This window comes from Schistocerca nitens, chromosome 2 (genome assembly GCF_023898315.1).
Source record: "Schistocerca nitens isolate TAMUIC-IGC-003100 chromosome 2, iqSchNite1.1, whole genome shotgun sequence".
NCBI classification, from domain to species: domain Eukaryota; kingdom Metazoa; phylum Arthropoda; class Insecta; order Orthoptera; family Acrididae; genus Schistocerca; species Schistocerca nitens.
Genome location: NC_064615.1, coordinates 900,920,828 through 900,939,762, shown reverse-complemented (window position 1 = coordinate 900,939,762; position 18,935 = coordinate 900,920,828). Strand labels below are relative to the sequence as shown.

The 18,935-nt window shown below is 43.1% G+C and overlaps 1 protein-coding gene across 1 annotated transcript in view; it reads right to left on the bottom strand.

Moving 5' to 3' along the window:
• LOC126237208 (allergen Cr-PI-like) overlaps positions 1–18,935 on the bottom strand; it is a 149,769-nt gene that overhangs the window by 115,777 nt on the left and 15,057 nt on the right. Inside the window, exons 2-3 of the mRNA XM_049947087.1 lie at positions 3,810–3,934; positions 3,557–3,715 (exon numbers count right to left, since the gene is read on the bottom strand). Of these exons, the coding sequence (XP_049803044.1) occupies positions 3,557–3,715; positions 3,810–3,934 (284 nt within the window). The remainder of the gene's footprint in view (positions 1–3,556; positions 3,716–3,809; positions 3,935–18,935) is intronic.

Here is an 18,935-nt window from a genome sequence, read left to right as displayed (position 1 = left end):
TCGTATGACCATATGGACCAGGTGCCTCCCACCGTGATAGTGCACAGTGAACTTATGGTTACTACGCCGTCCCCCGCCGTAGAACAGTCTGCACTTCCGAGTTTCCAGTCGTTGTTGCCGGTCGGGTGCGCCGACCCGGTGGAGGTCGGCCATTGCGTTTCTCCCATAGTTGTAGAAGCTCAGACACCTCATGCACCCTGGAGTAGGTTTCCAGGCGTTTCCTGTCTCCCCTCGGTCCGAATGGCAGGGTGCTGGTGGGCATGCCTCGGCTGCAGTCAGTCAGCATTGGGTCCTCCACCCGGCTGTCGTAAGCCATATTCAACGGCCGTTCGCAGATTTACGGGGGAGGAATGTGGTATCAATGTTCGATACAACACTTGTTAGGGGCGGCAGTTATCGACCGCGGTCCGTACTAGTATCGCTGGACCCGCGAGTCGAGACTAGCGCCGCTTCGCGGCTTGCAAGTCTCTAGCGTGCGCTCGGCCACTCTCGCTCGGGACGTCAAGTAGGAAAGTAGTATAGCCTTCAGCTGATAGGAAGCAACTTCTAAAAAGGCGCTTAGTTAAAGTATGGCCTCTATAGCTCTCTGATTGTAATTATATTCCTGCTGACTATGAAGACTCCTGTAGCACCAGTTAAGTACAATATATTATTTTTTACCAACGACTTCTAATTATTTGAGTCGTTGTAGACCCAGACCATGCAGCCAGCTCCTTATCGACTTCACTGATAAACCTGCTGCATATGGAAAGTAGAGATTTGTATGTTTCTATTTAGCACTGGCCATCAGTCATTCACATTGGCGACGATTCGTTCGTCCTCATAACAGAAACATCGTGAGTTGTCGCAGTCCATACTCATGCCGAAAACGACGTTGTACCAATGTAACAGACCTTAGCTCCACGGGAGGAAGCGCACAGATCACCTTCTGCTGTGGAGTCCACGTTACTGATGCACGTTTACGTGAACAAAGCAGTTTTGCGCATGCGCACGCAATACCAACTGCTGCAGGCAAACATAGAAAACATTTTGAGTTATCATATTTGTAGTAGCACCCCGCCGACAAATATCTCAATTACATCTCAAGTTATTACATTTTATATTATATGTTTAGCCCGGACACCCTGTATATTCTTATATCCCTCACTTCATACCGTTTGTTGAAATTCTGTAAGTAGGCTTTCGCGGAGCAGTCAGCATCAGTCGTCAATGTTATATAAAGCACAAATGTACATCGCAGCTGATGCTATAGTATGAAATACTATTTTTGTGGTAGTCATTGTTCGAAAATACATAATATATCCTGACACATACACAGGTTTAGATACAATCAACAACAAAAAAACCACGTTTAGATTTAGCATAAAACGTTAAAATCTAAAATTTCGAAGCCAACGTGTCTGACATACATGATCTCACGGATTCACAAATAAAATGCCAGGATAAATCTTATATCGTAAAGAACGTGCCAACCGTAAAGAATTCGCACTTAGCTGGTTTCGTGGAAGGGTCTAGCTCAGCGTGCCAAAGGTGAATACTGTATTACCAGTTTAGCTCACCAAAAATATAGCGAAAACCATGCAACACAACAGAGATTGTCTTCAGCCTGACGATGTGATCTCGAGCATCATCCTCAGGGGCAAGATTAAGAAAGGAGTCGTTCGAAGAACACAAATAATACACATACTTGAGGGAATTACTAGAATGAAACAGCAATCAGCTGGCCATTTAGTGAGGTAAGATCTCAACACATGAATCAGTATTTCATTGGAGACCTTGTGGACGTAAAAGAGTTCCTGGGAAACCTCAGAAAATATGGCACAATAGTATCGTGAAGACCCCTGGAACACGGTGGTACCTGATGGCAGAGAAACGAGTGAGGTGGAAGAATATGGGTCCAGTTTTCTGGTGGATGTATTCATAATTGACTTCAGTAATTTTCTGTCACATAGAATTTCGTCATAATGCAACGGCATTATAAACTAGGAAAGCAGTAAAACAGATGTAACTGGAGAATAATTTTTCAACATGAACAAAGGTTTCATTGGATTGTAAGCATGAAAGCACGTTTTTATTACTTAGGAATTATGTGTCCACCCACTGTCTTACACCCCGTTTCTCTCTTCTCCTTACAGCAACTGATATAGTTTTTTCCTCATATGAATTGCCTGTTGTTCACCTTGGTGAAACGACCAACAGTAGTCTCCAATAACATTTTTATTCTACCGGTCTTTCCATTACATTAGTGTCTTGATAAAAGTACTCACCTTGTTGCTCCATCACTGAAATTGTCAGGGAAAACTCTGCTTGACTGTTCAAAAAGTGAATCTTGAGGCTCATCAAACAACCTAACTTCCTGAATTTTTGCAGCATGTTTGCTACAGCGAAAATGTTATGTGGATCCTTCTTATTGCCTAAGAACTATCCTTCAATGGGATACAAGTCTCTATCTCATTCATAGTCATTCAAAAGTAGAAATGAACATCGTTTTTCGAATTTATGTCCAACAAACACTCATTCTTTCAATTTCGCTTCTGCCAGATGAAGGAACTTCTCTCAGAGATACCGGAAATATTCTAATCTAGAAGTACCTTAATGAGTAGATATGGTAATAGAACTTTTTTCTGTCATCAAGGTTCTTGAGAACAAAAAAGAACAGCCTGTGCACTTATCATAGCAGTTAGGTTACACACAATGTGCAAATTGTAGGTTTGCTAATTTAACCGAGGAGGCTGCAGGGAATGAGGTAAGCAAGCCCTGCCCCCACATGGACCACTGCAAGGTAGCAGCCATGCCTGAAACAGCCCTGCCCCTCTCGCAGTGCTGGCACTTCAAGTTGTACTTCATGCTTCCGTGAAAGTAGAAATCACGCACGGAGTGTAAAAATTACTTAAATGTTGTTCGCAATTGAAACTCAATTTGTATTATGTATTGACATATTTAATAAATACCATAACTTCAACAATTGTATGGTTACAAAACAATAATACAGCAAACACAATGGCAGCCTCACTCAATACTGTCAGCTAGGTAACGCTGGCTCTGACTACAAACGAATGACTATCAACGGAAACCTTCTGAGTCTACCTGTCCAGGTCTAGGGAGCCGATTGGTCAACTTACAGTTAACACACTGCACTAACTAGTCAAACCACTGCCACCAGGATATCAACTTCACATTATTACTAATTGAAGATTATGTGAAATATATCGCATTATATAGCTAAAAATATATTTTTTAAATAATGAGAGCCAATTGTACAAAATGATATATATTTTTTGCAATCACTTTAGGAGTCAGCACACTAAAAACCACAAGAATGAGCTACATGCATCAAAAAAGTGTTGTAATCGTTGGCTTTTGTGATAGCTGAACAGTTATCAGTTTCACATCCTATAATACGATTAATTCCGTCAAAACTTGAGGGATAGCTTAAATTTTAACTGTGGCCAATTTTTGTGCTGTTAAGTCCTTCTCTTAACCATCACTGATCTAAACTGATAAACAAACTACTGACCCACTGGTTGGCCCTGGAAGTGATCGTCACCTTACTTACCGAATAGAAGGTGTCGAAGTCCTGTGCGCTAAGCAGTAGTTCCACCGCGGCCCTCGCCAGCTCAATATCGCCTTGATGGTGTATGGAGAAGGCCTGCCCGCGACCCGCGAGGAAGCCTCGAGAATGCATGGCAGCCAACCGCTGCGCCAGCGCCGGTTCCTAAACTGGCAGACAAACAATCTGAGACGCCAGCGCTACCAGCGGCACTCTGAGGAAGCGCATCACTGCAGGGAAGGGCGGGATGGCTTAGTACCTGGAACCTGTGTGCGTTCTCCTCCAGGCTGAAGGTTACCGTCAGATTGTCACCCTGGTCGGACTGGCCCACGTGCAACAGGAGATCCAGAACCTTCGTCTGCTTTGACAGGAACTCCCTGTCCGCTGGAAAATGACGGAGATCGATATTAATTTCTGTGCAGCCAGAGAAGGTCTACAGTTTAGCGCTGAGTTTGGTAACTGACCCTAACCGTAGACAAATGTGCTACGTTTTCTTCTTCTTCTGGAATCCCCTCTGTCCCACAATTACACTGAGGTGACAAACGTCATGAGAAATCTAATACCCTGTCGGACCTGCTATTGTTCAGCGTGTTGCACCAGCTTGGTGTTGCTGGGACTCAACAAGTTGTAAGTCCCCTGGAGAAACACTGATCCATGCTGCCTCTATAACCACTCACAATTGCGAAAGTGTTGCCGGTGCAGGATATTGCGCACAAGGTGACCTCTTGATTATGTCCCACAAATGTTCGATGAGATTCGTGTCAGGTGATCTGAGTGGCCAAATCATTCGCTCTAAGTGTCCAGAATGTTCTTCAAACCATTCGAAAATAACTGTGGCCTGATGACATAGCGCATCGTCATCATAGAAATACTATAGTTGTTTGGGAACATGAAGTCCATTAATGGCTGCAGTTGGTCTCCTAGTGGCCAAACAGAATGATTTCGAGTCAACGATCGATTCAGTTGGACCAGAGGATCCAGTTCATTCCACGTAAATACAGCGCACACTATTATGGAGTCACCACCAACTTGGATAGTGCCTTGCTGACAATTTGGGACCATGGATTCATGGGCACGGCACATTCGAACCCCTACGATCAACTCTTACCAACCGAAATCGGGATTCATCCGACGATTTTTCAGTCGTCTAGGGTCCAGCTGATATGGTGACGAGAACAGGAGAGGCGCTGCAGGCGATGTTCTGCTGTTGACAAAGGCACTCGCGCCGGTCGTCTGCTGCCATAGCCCATTAACGCCAAATTTCGTCTCACTGTCCGAAAAGATACATTCGTCATACGTCCAACATTGATTTCCGCTGTTATTTTGACGCAGTCTTGCTTGTCCGTTAGCACTGGAAACTCTACAAAAACGCCTCTACTCGCTGTCATTAAGTGAAGGCCGTCGGTCACTGCATTGACCGTGGTGAGAAGTAATGCCTGACATTTGGTATTCTCGGCACACTCTTGACACTGTGGATCCCGCAGTGTCGAATTTCCTGCCGATATACGAAATGGAGTGTGCCATGCGCCTAGCTCAAACTATCATTCCGCGTTCAAAGCCTCTTAATTCTCGACTAGCGGCCATAATCACGTCGGAAACGTTATCGCGTGAATCACTTGAGTTCAAATGATTGCTCCACCAAAGCACTGGCCTTAAGCGGTGCTACCACAATCCTTATATTTGCGTATTGCTATCGCGTAACTTTTGTGATCTGTGTATGGATCAACTATCTCTGAGGGATCGATAAATCGTCCGATATCAGTCCTGACTATATATTTTCGAAATGTCGGATTAGAGATTCATACACTGATAGGAATGCCAAGAGGTGCACCATGAACAGCTTCAGTCAAAGTTACCAATCTGATATTCTGGTATTTCCTTGCCTGTTGGATATGTTGATGAAAATTTTCTCCTTGTGTAAGTCTACTTTTAGTACACAAGGGACACATGTCTACAGATGAAGAACAGTATTAGTATTTAAAATTTTTGAAAACATTTTCAGCGATCTTTAAAATTAAAATTTAAAGATTAAAAACAGTCTTGATCGCAACTTTTTATTTTTATGGGAGTGACCAAGCCTATTTAATAACCGTTCTCTCCTTGTCGGATTAGCAGTTATTCCAGCGTCGAGAGTCGGCGCAACTTGCACCACGGAATCCACCCACTGTTCTGGGTACATTTATTTATTGGTTCTATATTTTGTTATATATACTAACTATTATAACGATCCCTCTATCTGGTAATATGTTTTTTTCAGAGGCTGAAGATGGTACTTAAATAGAATCGAAACCGGTCACTCCAATAAAAATAAAAAGTTGCGATCAAGACTGTTTTTAATCTTTTAAAAAGTATTAGTATTGACTGCTACTGGGTGCACGTAGCATTGCTGGAACTATTCAGGTATAGATTGCAACACAGCATGCACAGAGGGCGTGCATGTGCAACTTATCACCATCCGATGGACTTTGAAGAAGTTCAAACAGTGGCATGAGGGATATTGCAGATTCATAGTGCATAGCAAATAAGCAATTGGCTATAACAACATGACTACAGAAAGAGGTTTGAGGATATGGACTCAGGACAACAATATTGCAAGGAGAGTAGGCACCGGTATTTCAAGAAGGACTATATCGCGGAGATCGTAGGATTGTTCAACTGTATCTGTGGGCTAGACAGATAACAGGATCTCAGAAGCTATAAGAGATGCGTGATGCTGAGCGGCATTTTAATGTGACAGCCTGGTGACGGATATTAGTATAGAAGTATGGATTAAACACGTTGACAATTTATGAGCGTTGTGTAGAACAAGTCAGATAATAACAGCATAACCGGTCCTGTGGCCGAGCGGTTCTAGGCGCTTCAGTCCGGAACCACGCGGCTGTTAAGGCCGCAGGTTCGAATCCTGCCTCGGGTATGGATGTGTGTGATGTCCTTAGGTTAGTCAGGTTTAGGTAGTTCTAAGTGTAGCGGACTGATGACCTCAGATATTAAATCCCATAGTGCTTAGAGCCATTTGGCCCACTGAATAACAGCGTTTTCACAAATGTGATAAAGGTCAAAAGTAAGAAATGTGTAAATAGCTTATTCAAAGAAAAGTTAATGTTTCATGTTTCGCGTAATAATCTTTAAATCAATGTACATACAAAATATAAATGCGAAAGTATCTCTGTCTGTTACGCTTTCACGACCAACCTGCTGAACCGTTTTTGATTAAATTTGCTATGGAGGTACCTTAAATGCTGTAGAAGAACATAGGCAACTTTAGGAAGTGTGTCATACAAGATATTTATTGATTTGAGGAATATAGCGCGAAATATGGAACAATAATTATTCTTTAAAAAACCTGTTTACTCTTTGACTTTTGACCTTTACTTATTTGTGAAAATGCTGTTAATATTTGACATTTTCTACATAATACGATTCAGCGTAATAAATATAATGCTCATACAATTCTCGATGTGTTTAATCCGTACTACTATACTAATATCAATCACCAGGCTGATGCATTAAAATGCCGCTCAGCATCATGCATCTATTACAGCTTCTGAGACGCTTGAGAACACAACAGCAACATTTAAAGGTTGTACGAATTTTCTTCATTCGGGACTGGGTGTGTGTGTTTAGTCCTCACCCTCATTTTATCATCACCGACGCGAAGTCGCTGAAATGGCGTCAAATAAAAATACTTGCACCAAGAGGCTGAACACCCCGAACAGTGTCTCCAAACTTATAAAGCCATATGCACCTATCATTTCATTTTACAGCTGTGGTTAACAGCTAGAACACAGGGTGGTCCATTGATAGTGACCGGGCCAAATATCTCACGAAATAAGCGTCAAACGAAAAAACTAAAAAGAACGAAACTCGTCTAGCTTGAAGTGGGAAACCAGATGGCGCTATGGTTGGCCCGCTAGATGGCGCTGCCATAGGTCAAACGGATCACATCTGCGTTTTTTTAAATAGGAACCCCCATTTTTTATTACATATTCGTGTAGTACGTAAAGAAATTGCAATGTTTTATTTGGACCACTGTTTTCGCTTTGTGACAGATGGCGCTGTAATAGTCACAAATGTATAAGTACGTGGTATCCCGTAACATTCCACCAGTGCGGACGGTATTTGCTTCGTGATACATTACTTGTGTCAAAATGGACGTTTACCAATTGCGGAAAATGTTAATATCGTGTTGATGTATGGCTATTGTGATCAAAATGCGCAACGGGAGTGTGCTATTTATGCTGCTCGGTATCCTGGACGATATCATCCAAGTGTCCGGACCGTTCGCCGGATAGTTACGTTATTTAAGGAAACAGGAAGTGTTCAGCCACATGTGAAACGTCAACCACGATCTGCAACAAATGATGATGCCCAAGTAAATGTTTTAGCTGCTGTCGTGGCTAATCCGCACAATAGTAGCAGACAAATTGCGCGAGAATCGGGAATCTCAAAAACGTCGGTGTTGAGAATGCTACATCAACATCGATTGCACCCTACCATATTTCTATGCACCAGGAATTCAACGTCGTGTACAGTTCTGCCACTGGGCACAAGAGAAATTACGGGAGGATGACAGTCTTTTTGCACGCGTTCTATTTAGCGACGAAGCATCATTCACCAACAGTGGTAACGTAAACCGGCATAATATGTACTATTGGGCAACGGAAAATCCATGATGGCTGCGACAAGTGGACCATCAGCTACCTTGGCGGGTTAATGTATGGTGCGGCATTATGGGAGGAAGGATAATTGGCCCCCATTTTATCGATGGCAATCTAAATGGTGCAATGTATGCTGATTTTCTACGTAATGTTCTACCGATGTTATTGCGAGATGTTTCACTGCATGACAGAATGGCGATGTACTTCCAACATGATGGATGTCCGGCACATACCTCGCGTACGGTTGAAGAGGTATTTAATAGCATATTTCATGACAGGCGGATTGGTCGTCGAAGCACCATACCATGGCCCGCACGTTCACCGGATCTGACGTCCCCGGAATTCTTTTTGTGGGGAAAGTTGAAGGATATTTGCTATCGTGCTCCACCGACAACGCCTGATAACATGCGTCAGCGCATTGTCAATGCATGTGCGAACATTACGGAAGGCGAACTACTCGCTGTTGAGAGGAATGTCGTTACACGCATTGCAAAATGCATTGAGGTTGATGGACATCGTTTTTTTGAGCATTTATTGCATTAACGTGCTATTTACAGGTAATCACGCTCTAACAGCATGCGTTCTCAGAAATGATAAGTTCACAAAGGTACATGTATCACATTGGAACAACCGAAATAAAATGTTCAAACGTACCTACGTTCTGTATTTTAATTTTAAAAACCTACCTGTTACCAACTGTTCGTCTAAAATTGTGAGCCATATTTTTGTGTCTATTACAGCGCCATCTATCACAAAGCGAGAAAAGTGGTCCAAATAAAACATTCATATTTCTTTACGTACTACACGAATATCTAATAAAAATGGAGGAGCCTATTTTTAAAAAAAGCAGTTGATATCCGTTTGACCTATGGCAGCGCCATCTAGCGGGCCAACCATAGCGTCATCTGGTTTCCCCCTTCAAGCTAGACGAGTTTCGTTCTTTGTAGTTTTTTCGTTTGACGCTTATGTCGTGAGATATTTGGCCCGGTCACGATCAATGGGCCACCCTATATATAGAAATTGAATTATGCTCATCTACTAACCTGTAATTTATTCCAATAGTGGCAATAAGAGAGCTACATATAATTTAATGTTATATGGACAATTTAGATGTTTAAATATTTAATTTTAAATTCTCTTGTGCTTGCAAAATGTGATACAAGTCAACTTTGATCTTTAACAAGTGCTGCTCAACCTATAAATTTTATCAGTAGTAGTGCCAGTTGTAAGCAATGTTTATTTAAAAAAAATGTTATAGAATAATTTCAATATGATGGTAATGCCCATGTGTTTTGTGCTTGAAGTCTTCCATACTTTGCTGAAATGTTGAATTTTTGTTTGTGATCAAAAACTGTGTACTTGCGTATTATAATAAGAAATCTTCATGTGCGTACGCGTTTGACATATTTTTAGCAGATAACATCCAGAACACCAGATCTTTGGGAGGAGAGGAGGAGATATAAGACCTTCCCATGTCCTAACCAATTATCATATTTGAATTTCAGGACCCCTTCACCTATAAGACGATCGTAAGTGCTGCTCAAGACCTGAAGCTCCCTTGTATTTATGGCACTGTGGGCAGCTGCATGCTGAGATCAATGTTAAGATGTTGATCACTATTTTTAACTCTATACCAAAAGCCTCATCCTTGACCAAGTTTGGTATATCTATTATTCGCTGGCAAATTCTCCACCTCACAAGAACGGCAACCCCTCCGCTGCATTGGTGACAGAGAGGCAGGTCCATTCTGTGGACAGACTAGTTGTGCACTAGTTGTGCGGTCAATGACAGATGCTTCTCTGTAATGCAGGTGACATCTATAACTTTGCCAGTCTAGTAAGGATTGCTGCTGTTCTGTCTTATCATTAATTACGTTAGCATTCTAATTAAATAATCAGATGCTTCTATGCCTAAAGGCTATTATCAAAGAATGATATGACCTTTTCGACTAGGGTCATCACTTTTGTGAGCTTACCTGACATACCTCGCACCACTACCATTGCTTCTTTGCTATTTTTTGCTAAGGTTAATCCCAGAAAACATAAATCTAAGTTCTTCTAGTTTATCAGGCTACTTAGATCGCTGCCTGATCTGCTGGGGTGTTACTACTGTAGCCTGTGAACGCCAAACATGGTGGGGTTGCAGCCCCATAAACAGCAGCTGTAGGAGACTGGCAGTTTGTCAAGCACGATCCCTCCTTGATGGTAATCGCTCCAGGGGAGCCTGCTCACATCCACTATCATGCCCAGTTCAGGCCAGATATTCTAGATATTTTCCTGACAAATTGTCTACTGTGTAAGACTGCGATCACAGTTCATTGTGAACTGGATTCAGACCGCATCCCACTCGTCTATGGTATGTGCCAGTGTCGAAGACACAAACAGGAGAATGGCGACATAACATATTCTGATAACTGGGAACAATATAACACCCTAGTGGGACATCACCTGGAGCACATACTGTAAATGCAAAATGGAAGCGAGGTGGACTCAGTAATTGAATCACCAGCCAGACCACCGAACCTGGTGCTAGGGGTTTGTCCTCTGGCATGTGGGACCTGGTAGTCACTAAGTGGCGCAAGAGGAGGGGTTGGAAACGTTACCGCAATCCTGCCGATCGTTGTCTGCTTGAACGGCTGGAAGGACAGATGAAAAAGAAATTACAGGAGCTCTGGTGGAATGAAAGAGTCCGAGAAGTGGAGCAGGACATGAACCAAGGATAGATGATCATGAAAGTGTAGGAGACTACTTCCAAGGTAGACAGACCACTTCCAGAGGAAAATAGATTCGTCTGCGATGACGAGGAGAAAGAAGAGGTACTGGCGACATCAATGAAGTCTCTGTTCTGAACTCACATCATTGCAGATGATGAAAGGCAGGAGGGAGATATAGTCAGACAAGTGACTCAGTTGAAAGATATTAGGCCAGAAAGAGAGATTCAACCGGTTTCCGACAGCCTTGTGTGTGGCTACAGGGGACAGCTAGGGACTAGAAAATCCCCCAGACTCGGCAAGGTCCGTGTATCCCATCTCAAGCACCAGCCTCCTTCAGAAATCACATGCCTCACCACTATCTACAACCAATGACTTTCCCTGATCTCCTTCCCAACAATTTGGAAAACTGCTCAGATCATGTTGTTGTTGTGGTCTTCAGTCCTGAGACTGGTTTGATGCAGCTCTCCATGCTACTCTATCCTGTGCAGGCTTCTTCATCTCCCAGTACCTACTGCAACCTACATCCTTCTGAATCTGTTTAGTGTATTCATCTCTTGGTCTCCCTCTACGATTTTTACCCTCCACGCTGCCCTCCAATACTAAATTGGTGATCCCTTGATGCCTCAGAACATGTCCTACCAACCGATCCCTTCTTCTAGTCAAGTTGTGCCACAAACTTCTCTTCTCCCCAACCCTATACAAAACCTCCTCATTAGTTATGTGATCTACACATCTAATCTTCAGCATTCTTCTGTAGAACCACATTTCGAAAGCTTCTATTCTCTTCTTGTCCAAACTATTTATCGTCCATGTTTCATTTCCATACATGGCTACGCTACATACAAATACTTCCAGAAACGACTTCCTGACACTTAAATCTATACTCGATGTTAACAAATCGCTCTTCTTCAGAAACGCTTTCCTTGCCATTGTCAGTCTACATTTGATATCCTCTCTACTTCGACCAGTTATTTTGCTCCCCAAATAGCAAAACTCCTCTACTACTTTAAGTGTCTCATTTCCTAATCTAATTCCCTCAGCACCACCCGACTTAATTCGCCTACATTCCATTATCCTCGTTTTGCTTCTGTTGATGTTCATCTTATACCCTCCTTTCAAGACACTGTCCATTCCGTTCAACTGCTCTTCCAGTTCCTTTGCTATCTCTGACAGAATTACAATGTCATCGGCTAACCGCAAAGTTTTTATTTCTTCTCCATGGATTTTAATACCTACTCCGAATTTTTCTTTTGTTTCCTTCACTGCTTGCTGAATATACAGATTGAATAACATCGGGGAGTGGCTACAACCCTGTCTCACTCCCTTCCCAACCACTGCTTCCGTTTCATGTCCCTCGACTCTTATAACTGCCATCTGGTTTCTGTACAAATTGTAAATAGCCTTTCGCTCCCTGTATTTTACCCCTGCCACCTTCAGAATTTGAAAGAGAGTATTCCAGTCAACATTGTCAAAAGCTTTCTCTAAGTCTACAAATGCTAGAAACGTAGGTTTGCCTTTCCTTAATCTATTTTCTAAGATAAGTCGTAGGGTCAGTATTGCCTCACGTGTTCCAATATTTCTACGGAATCCAACCTGATCTCCCCGAGGTCGGCTTCTACCAGTTTTTCCATTCGTCTGTAAAGAATTCGCCTTAATATTTTGCATCCGTGACTTATTAAACTGATAGTTTGGTAATTTTCACATCTGTCAGCACCTGCTTTCTTTGGGATTGGAATTATTATATTCTTCTTGAACTCTGAGGGTATTTCGCCTGTGTCATACTTCTTATCATGGCCGGCTGTCTTCTTCTTCTCTTTCTATGACATTGTCCTCTTTGCTTCCCTGGTGTAGACCCTCTATATATTCCTGCCACCTTTCAGCTTTCCCCTCTTTTCTTAGAAGTGATTTGCCGGCTGAGCTCCTGATATCCATACAGCTGCTTTTCTTTTCTTCAAAGGTCTCTAATTTTCCTATAGGTGGCATCTATCTTTCCCCTACTTGTGCATGCTTTTATTTTGAATTTGTCCTCTAGCTGGTCCTGCTTAACCATTTTGCAGATTCTGTCAGTCTCATTTTTTAGACATCTGTATTCCCTTTCGCCTTCATCATCTGGTGCAAATGAAATATATTAACCTACTCATTTTCTGCTCTTCGAGCTTGCGACGACACTAAGTTCGAAGGTTCCAGAGCTCAGTTATTTAAAAAGCTCTAAAACAAGTTTCGTTCCAACTTGAATTCTTATGAATAGGTGCAGCCACAAATATTGAAGTCTCCTTTTTACTCATAAACCCTTGCCAGTACTTTGAATTTATCATTGATGCAGTAAGATCAAAGAGCAAAGTTGAGAATTCTGAATTCTTTGTGTATGAAGAGAGAGATCTTCAGCCGAAAATCGGCCAATAATCCTTTTAAAAACTTTTATACCATTTTCTCTGTTGCTGTACATCCGCATGGATTGATGACAATACAATGGACCAAAGACTGAACAACGTGTACCTAGTCTAATTATTTTCCCGGTCACAAATATCTCCTTTACCTGCATTTGCATTACGCAACACCGTATGTTTTTTAACAGCCAGTGCCTTAACTACATCGACACCACACTTGATTCGATATAGAAGTGCGCGCGAAATTATTTTACCCATGAAGAGTCCATGGATGAAATAGTAAGGGAGACATATTGTGATGACACTCTTCTTCTTATAGCAAATTGTGATTTGTGTGTAGAACTTCATTGAGGTCGGTCACGTGCACCAGACGCGTATTCCTTATTCTGGATGGGAGTAGGTTGACGTTGGACTGAACTGAACGTCTGCGGGACGGTTATACACATGCGCTTCGTCCTTTCGCTTTTACGCTCATCTTACACTGTGATGAGTGTAATATTTCTTGTTGCTGCTGACGAAAACCGGAACATTTCAGATTTTACTGTATCGCCTTAAAAATTAGTAAATGTCAGTGTGCAAATATACTTATCAGTTGTGAACATTGTGGTTGGTCAGTTCACGGTGACGTAATCTGTGATACTACTGAGGATCTCAGGGCTCTGTTGCACTAAGGTCATCGTCGAGAGTTTTGAGAAGGATGATTGATAATATCCCTGCGAGACTGCTTTCTTGGCTCCGGCCTCCGGAAAAATAGTAATTTTTACCAGATAGCCGCTGATAACTTCCCCAGCGAAGCTCGAGTGTGCCAACTTAAGTACAAAACTGTGTCTGTAATAATAATTGTAAATTGCCGCTGCTGTGAGAAAACCCGATAAAATGTCTGGTGCGGTTACTTGACAACGCCTCACTTGTCACAGCAAAGTTAAATATAAACTGAAGTGACAAAAATCATGAATAGCGATTTGCAATTACTCGTGTATAGTTTGCAGTAGTATCGCGTACATGAGGTATAAAAGGTCAGTGCACTGACGGAGCTGCCATTTATACTCAGGTGATTCATGTGAAAAGGTTTCCCACGTGACTATGGGCGCAATACGGGAATTAACAAACTTTGAAAGCGCAATGGTAGTCGGAGATGGACTCACGGGACATTCCATTTCGGAAATCGTTTGCGAATTCAATATTCCGAGATCCAGTGTCAAGAGTGTGTCAAGAATACCAAATATCAAGCCTTACCCCTCACCACGGACAACGCAGTGGCCGACGGCCTTCACTCAACGACCGAGAGCAGTGGACTTCGCGTAGAGTTGTCAGTGCTAACAGACAAGCAACACTGTGTCAAATAACGACAGAAATCAATGTGGCACGTACGACTAACATATCCGTTCAGACAGTGCAGCGAAATTTGGCGTTACTGGCCTATGGCAACAGACGACCGACGCGAGTGTCTTCGCTGACAGCACGACATCGCCTGCAGCGCCTCTCGTGGTCTCGTGACCGAACCAGTTGCACCCTAGACGACTTGAAAACCGTGGCATGGTCAAATGATTCCCGAGTTCAGTTGGGAAGGGAAGGGTTCAAGTGTGGCGCACGCCCCACGAAGCACCCAAGGTGTCAAAAGGGCACTGTGCAAGCTGGTGTGGGCTGTGTTTACATGGAATGGTCTGGCTTCTCTGGTCCAACTGAACCGACCATTGACTGGAAATTGTTGTGTTCGGCCACGTGGAGAACATTTGTAGCCATTCATGGACCTCTTGTCCCCAAACAACGAAAGTATTTTTATGGATCACAATACGCCATATCACTGGGCCACAATTGTTCACGATTGGTTTAAAGAGCATTCCGGACAGTTCGAGCAAATCATTTGGCCATCCATATCGCCGACTTGAATCCCGTAGCACATTTATGGATGTAATTGAGAGGTCAGTTCGTGTAAGAAATCTAGCACCGTCAACACTTTCGTAATTAAGGGCGGCAAACCCACGCCCGGGTTCCCGGGTTCGATTCCCGGCGGGGTCAGGGATTTTCTCTGCCTCGTGATGGCTGGGTGTTGTGTGCTGTCCTTAGGTTAGTTAAGTTTAAGTAGTTCTAAGTTCTAGGGGACTGATGACCATAGATGTTAAGTCCCATAGTGCTCAGAGCCATTTGAACCATTTGAAGGGCGGCAAAAGGAGATTCGATATGATAATATCCCATGACTTTTGTCACCTTAGTGTGTGCATAGCCAGTCGCGTTCCAATGGTTCTTGGCTTCCGCATATCACATCTTCCATGAGGCCCTGTGCACATAATACATCGCATTTATTATGATCTTCTTTCCTTATACTACACAAGGATTGTGAAATGTCGTTTGCCTAAACGGCACGTAACACTTCATACACAGGAAAATGGACTATTTCAGGACAGAGTTCTAGCTCCACTTTAACATACAAGCCAATGCCCAACCACTAACTCCACATACAAGAAGCTTATTATGTGTGCATAATGTAGCCCTTACTGCATCCTCCAACTGTTTTGACACTGTGGAGAGAAATATGACTCCTGTCCTCAGAAATCTATCAGGGTACAGCAATCAAAACCAACAAAGGTCATACCCATCTAAAAGCAAGACGGTGCTTTCTATCTACAGAGTAGTTCTTCATGGCCTACAAGAGTTCTTCAGTAAACAATTATCACAATTTTTTATAACATACTTTTACTAATACTCAAATTTGATGGTCTTTCTCCAAATAGTCTCCTTTGAAGGAGTTGCACTTGTCCCAGCGTTTCTGTCGGTCTGCTAAGACATGTCGGCCGTTGTGACCGAGCGGTTCTAGGCGCGTCCGTCCGGATCCGCGCTGCTGCTACAGTCGCAGGTTCGAATCTTACCTCGGGCATGGATGTGTGTGATGTCCTTAGGTTAGTTATGTTTAAGTAGTTCTAAGTCTAGGGGACTGATGACCTCAGATGTTAAGCCCTATAGTGCTTAAAGCCATTTGAACCATTTTGCTACAACATGCTGGAAACCATTTTTGAAAAGTTCTTCAGAATCTCCTCTGCAGCCTTCACTACTACTTCTGATGCTAGAAAAAGCCTTCAGCGAAGTTATTTCTTCAGGGTAGTGAATAGAAAAAAGACACACGGGGCTAAAGCCAGACTATAGGGAGTGTGAGGGGTGCACTTCGTACAGATTTTTGCAAGATATTCAATAACAACATTTCCAATATGCAGCCGCGAATTACCGTGGTGCTTCATCCAATCTGTTAATGTATATGTGGTCTTTCACGCCTGATATGGACTTGCAAATTTTGGGGTAATATTATCCAGTTTCGATATCTGTACAGGTACAACATGTTGAAAAACCATATCATGAATATCAAAAAATGAGATAAGTGTAACTTTCCCAGCGGAAGCAACAACTTTTGCTTTTTGGAGGTAGGTGATGAAGGAGATTTCTACACCGAGCTTCTCTGTTTGCCCTCAGAATCCAAATAATGTAGCCAAGTTTCGTCAGCAGGGATTACCTTTGAAACAAACTGTCGATAATCCTCTAACAATAACTTCAACTGTATTCAGACCTGCAAACGAATATCATTTTGTTCACGAATCAGCAGTATTGGAACCCACCGCGCACAAACAACTCCGTCATGCGTAAATTGTTTGTCATCAACTCAGGACCCAACCGGCGCAATATTTCGGCAAATGACCATGGTTGCATCGTCAGATTTGCTGACGAACTGATTGCCTAGCGTATGGATGTCTGTATATCATTCCTTAGAAGCACATCAGGGATTTGCCCGTCTGACTCCTAGCACAGCTTTGATTATGATTGAAAATGGCCGGTTTCTATGGCTCTGAATGAACGTGTTTATGTGTGATTGTTCTCTGTAATCCGTTATGTCCTGAATTGCCTGGTGAGTGCGGACATAGGTCTTTTATCTGAAGCGTCGGCGTGTTGTGTACCTAAATGATGAATGATCTGGTGAGTCGAAGTGGAAGCCTTCTGAAAGAACTTTTCTGACTTCCTTTTAAAGTAGGTGTAGATAGCTGGTTGGCCTAAGAGGTTCTCAATGTGCGTGTTTGACGTCTACCTGTCAGCGTCGATTAAGGTGCGGGGGATTCTGCGCTGTAATGATTGTAACTTGTTCAGAAGTGTTCTGCCGTCATGGATAACACCTCTGACCCACACGGCATACCTGGAAGACTCACTGTCTATAGATGCCATCCCCCCTCCACCCTTTAGGAGAGGGTTCAACTGACAGATTGGTCTTGTGAAGGTTAAGTGACTTCAGTATTTGTGGCTGCACCTATTGATAAGAATTCAAGTTGGAACGAAACTTGTTTTAGAGCTTTTTAAATAACTGAGCTCTGGAACCTTCGAACTTCGTGTCATCGCAAGCTCGAAGAGCAGAAAATGAGTAGGTTAATATATTTCATTTGCGCCAGATGATGAAGGCGAAAGGGAATACAGATGTCTAAAAAATGAGACTGACAGAATCTGCAAATTGGCTAAGCAGGACTAGCTAGAGGAAAAATTCAAAATAAAAGTATGCACAAGTAGGGGAAAGATAGATGCCACCTATAGGAAAATTAAAGAGACCTTTGAAGAAAAGAAAAGCAGCCGTATGGATATCAGGAGCTCAGCCGGCAAATCACTTCTAAGAAAAGAGGGGAAAGCTGAAAGGTGGCAGGAATATATAGAGTGTCTACACCAGGAAAGCAAAGAGGACAATGTCATAAAAAGAGAAGAAGAAGACAGCCGGCCATGATAAGAAGTATGAGACAGGCGAAACACCCTCAGACTTCAGGATGAAAGTAATAATCCCAGTTCTAAAGGAAGCAGGTGGTGTTAGGTATGAATATTACCGGACTAACTTACTCCCGAACAGGCCTCGGAAGACCCAACGGTACCGACCGACCGCCGTGTCATTCCCAGCCGACTAACGACATGTGATGCAAATACGAAAGGGCGTGGTGTAAGCACACCGCTCTCCTGGCCGTTGCCAGTTTTCGAGACCAGGAGCCGCTACTATTCGCTCAAGCAGCTCCTCAGTTGGCATCACGAGGCTGAGTGCACCCAGGTAGGCCAACAGCGCTCGGTGCACCGAACGGTCAACCATCCAAGTTCCAACCACGCCGAATGGTGCTTGTCTTCGGTGATCGGACGAAAACCAGTGTACTCACTGCGGCACGACCGTCGACGAATACTACCGAACTAATAAGTCACAGCTGCAGAATCTTGACACAAATTATTTACAGACGAATGGTTCAAACGGCTCTGAGCACTATGGGACTTGACATCTGAGGTCATCAGTCCCCTAGAACTGAGAACTACTTAAATCTAACTAACCTAAGGACATCACACACATCCATGCACGAGGCAGGATTCGAACCTGCGACCGTAGCAGCCGCGCGGTTCCGGACTGAAGCGCCTAGAACCACTCGGCCATCGCGGCCGGTCAGACGAATGAAAAAGCTAGTAGAAGCCGACCTTGGAGAAGAACATTTTAGATTCTGGAAAAATGTTGGAACATGGGAGGCTACACTACTTACCCTAGAAGACAGATTGAAGAAAGGAAAACCTGTGTTTATAGCGTTTCTAGATTTAGAGGAAGCTTTTGACAGTGTTGGTTGGACTACCTTCTTTGA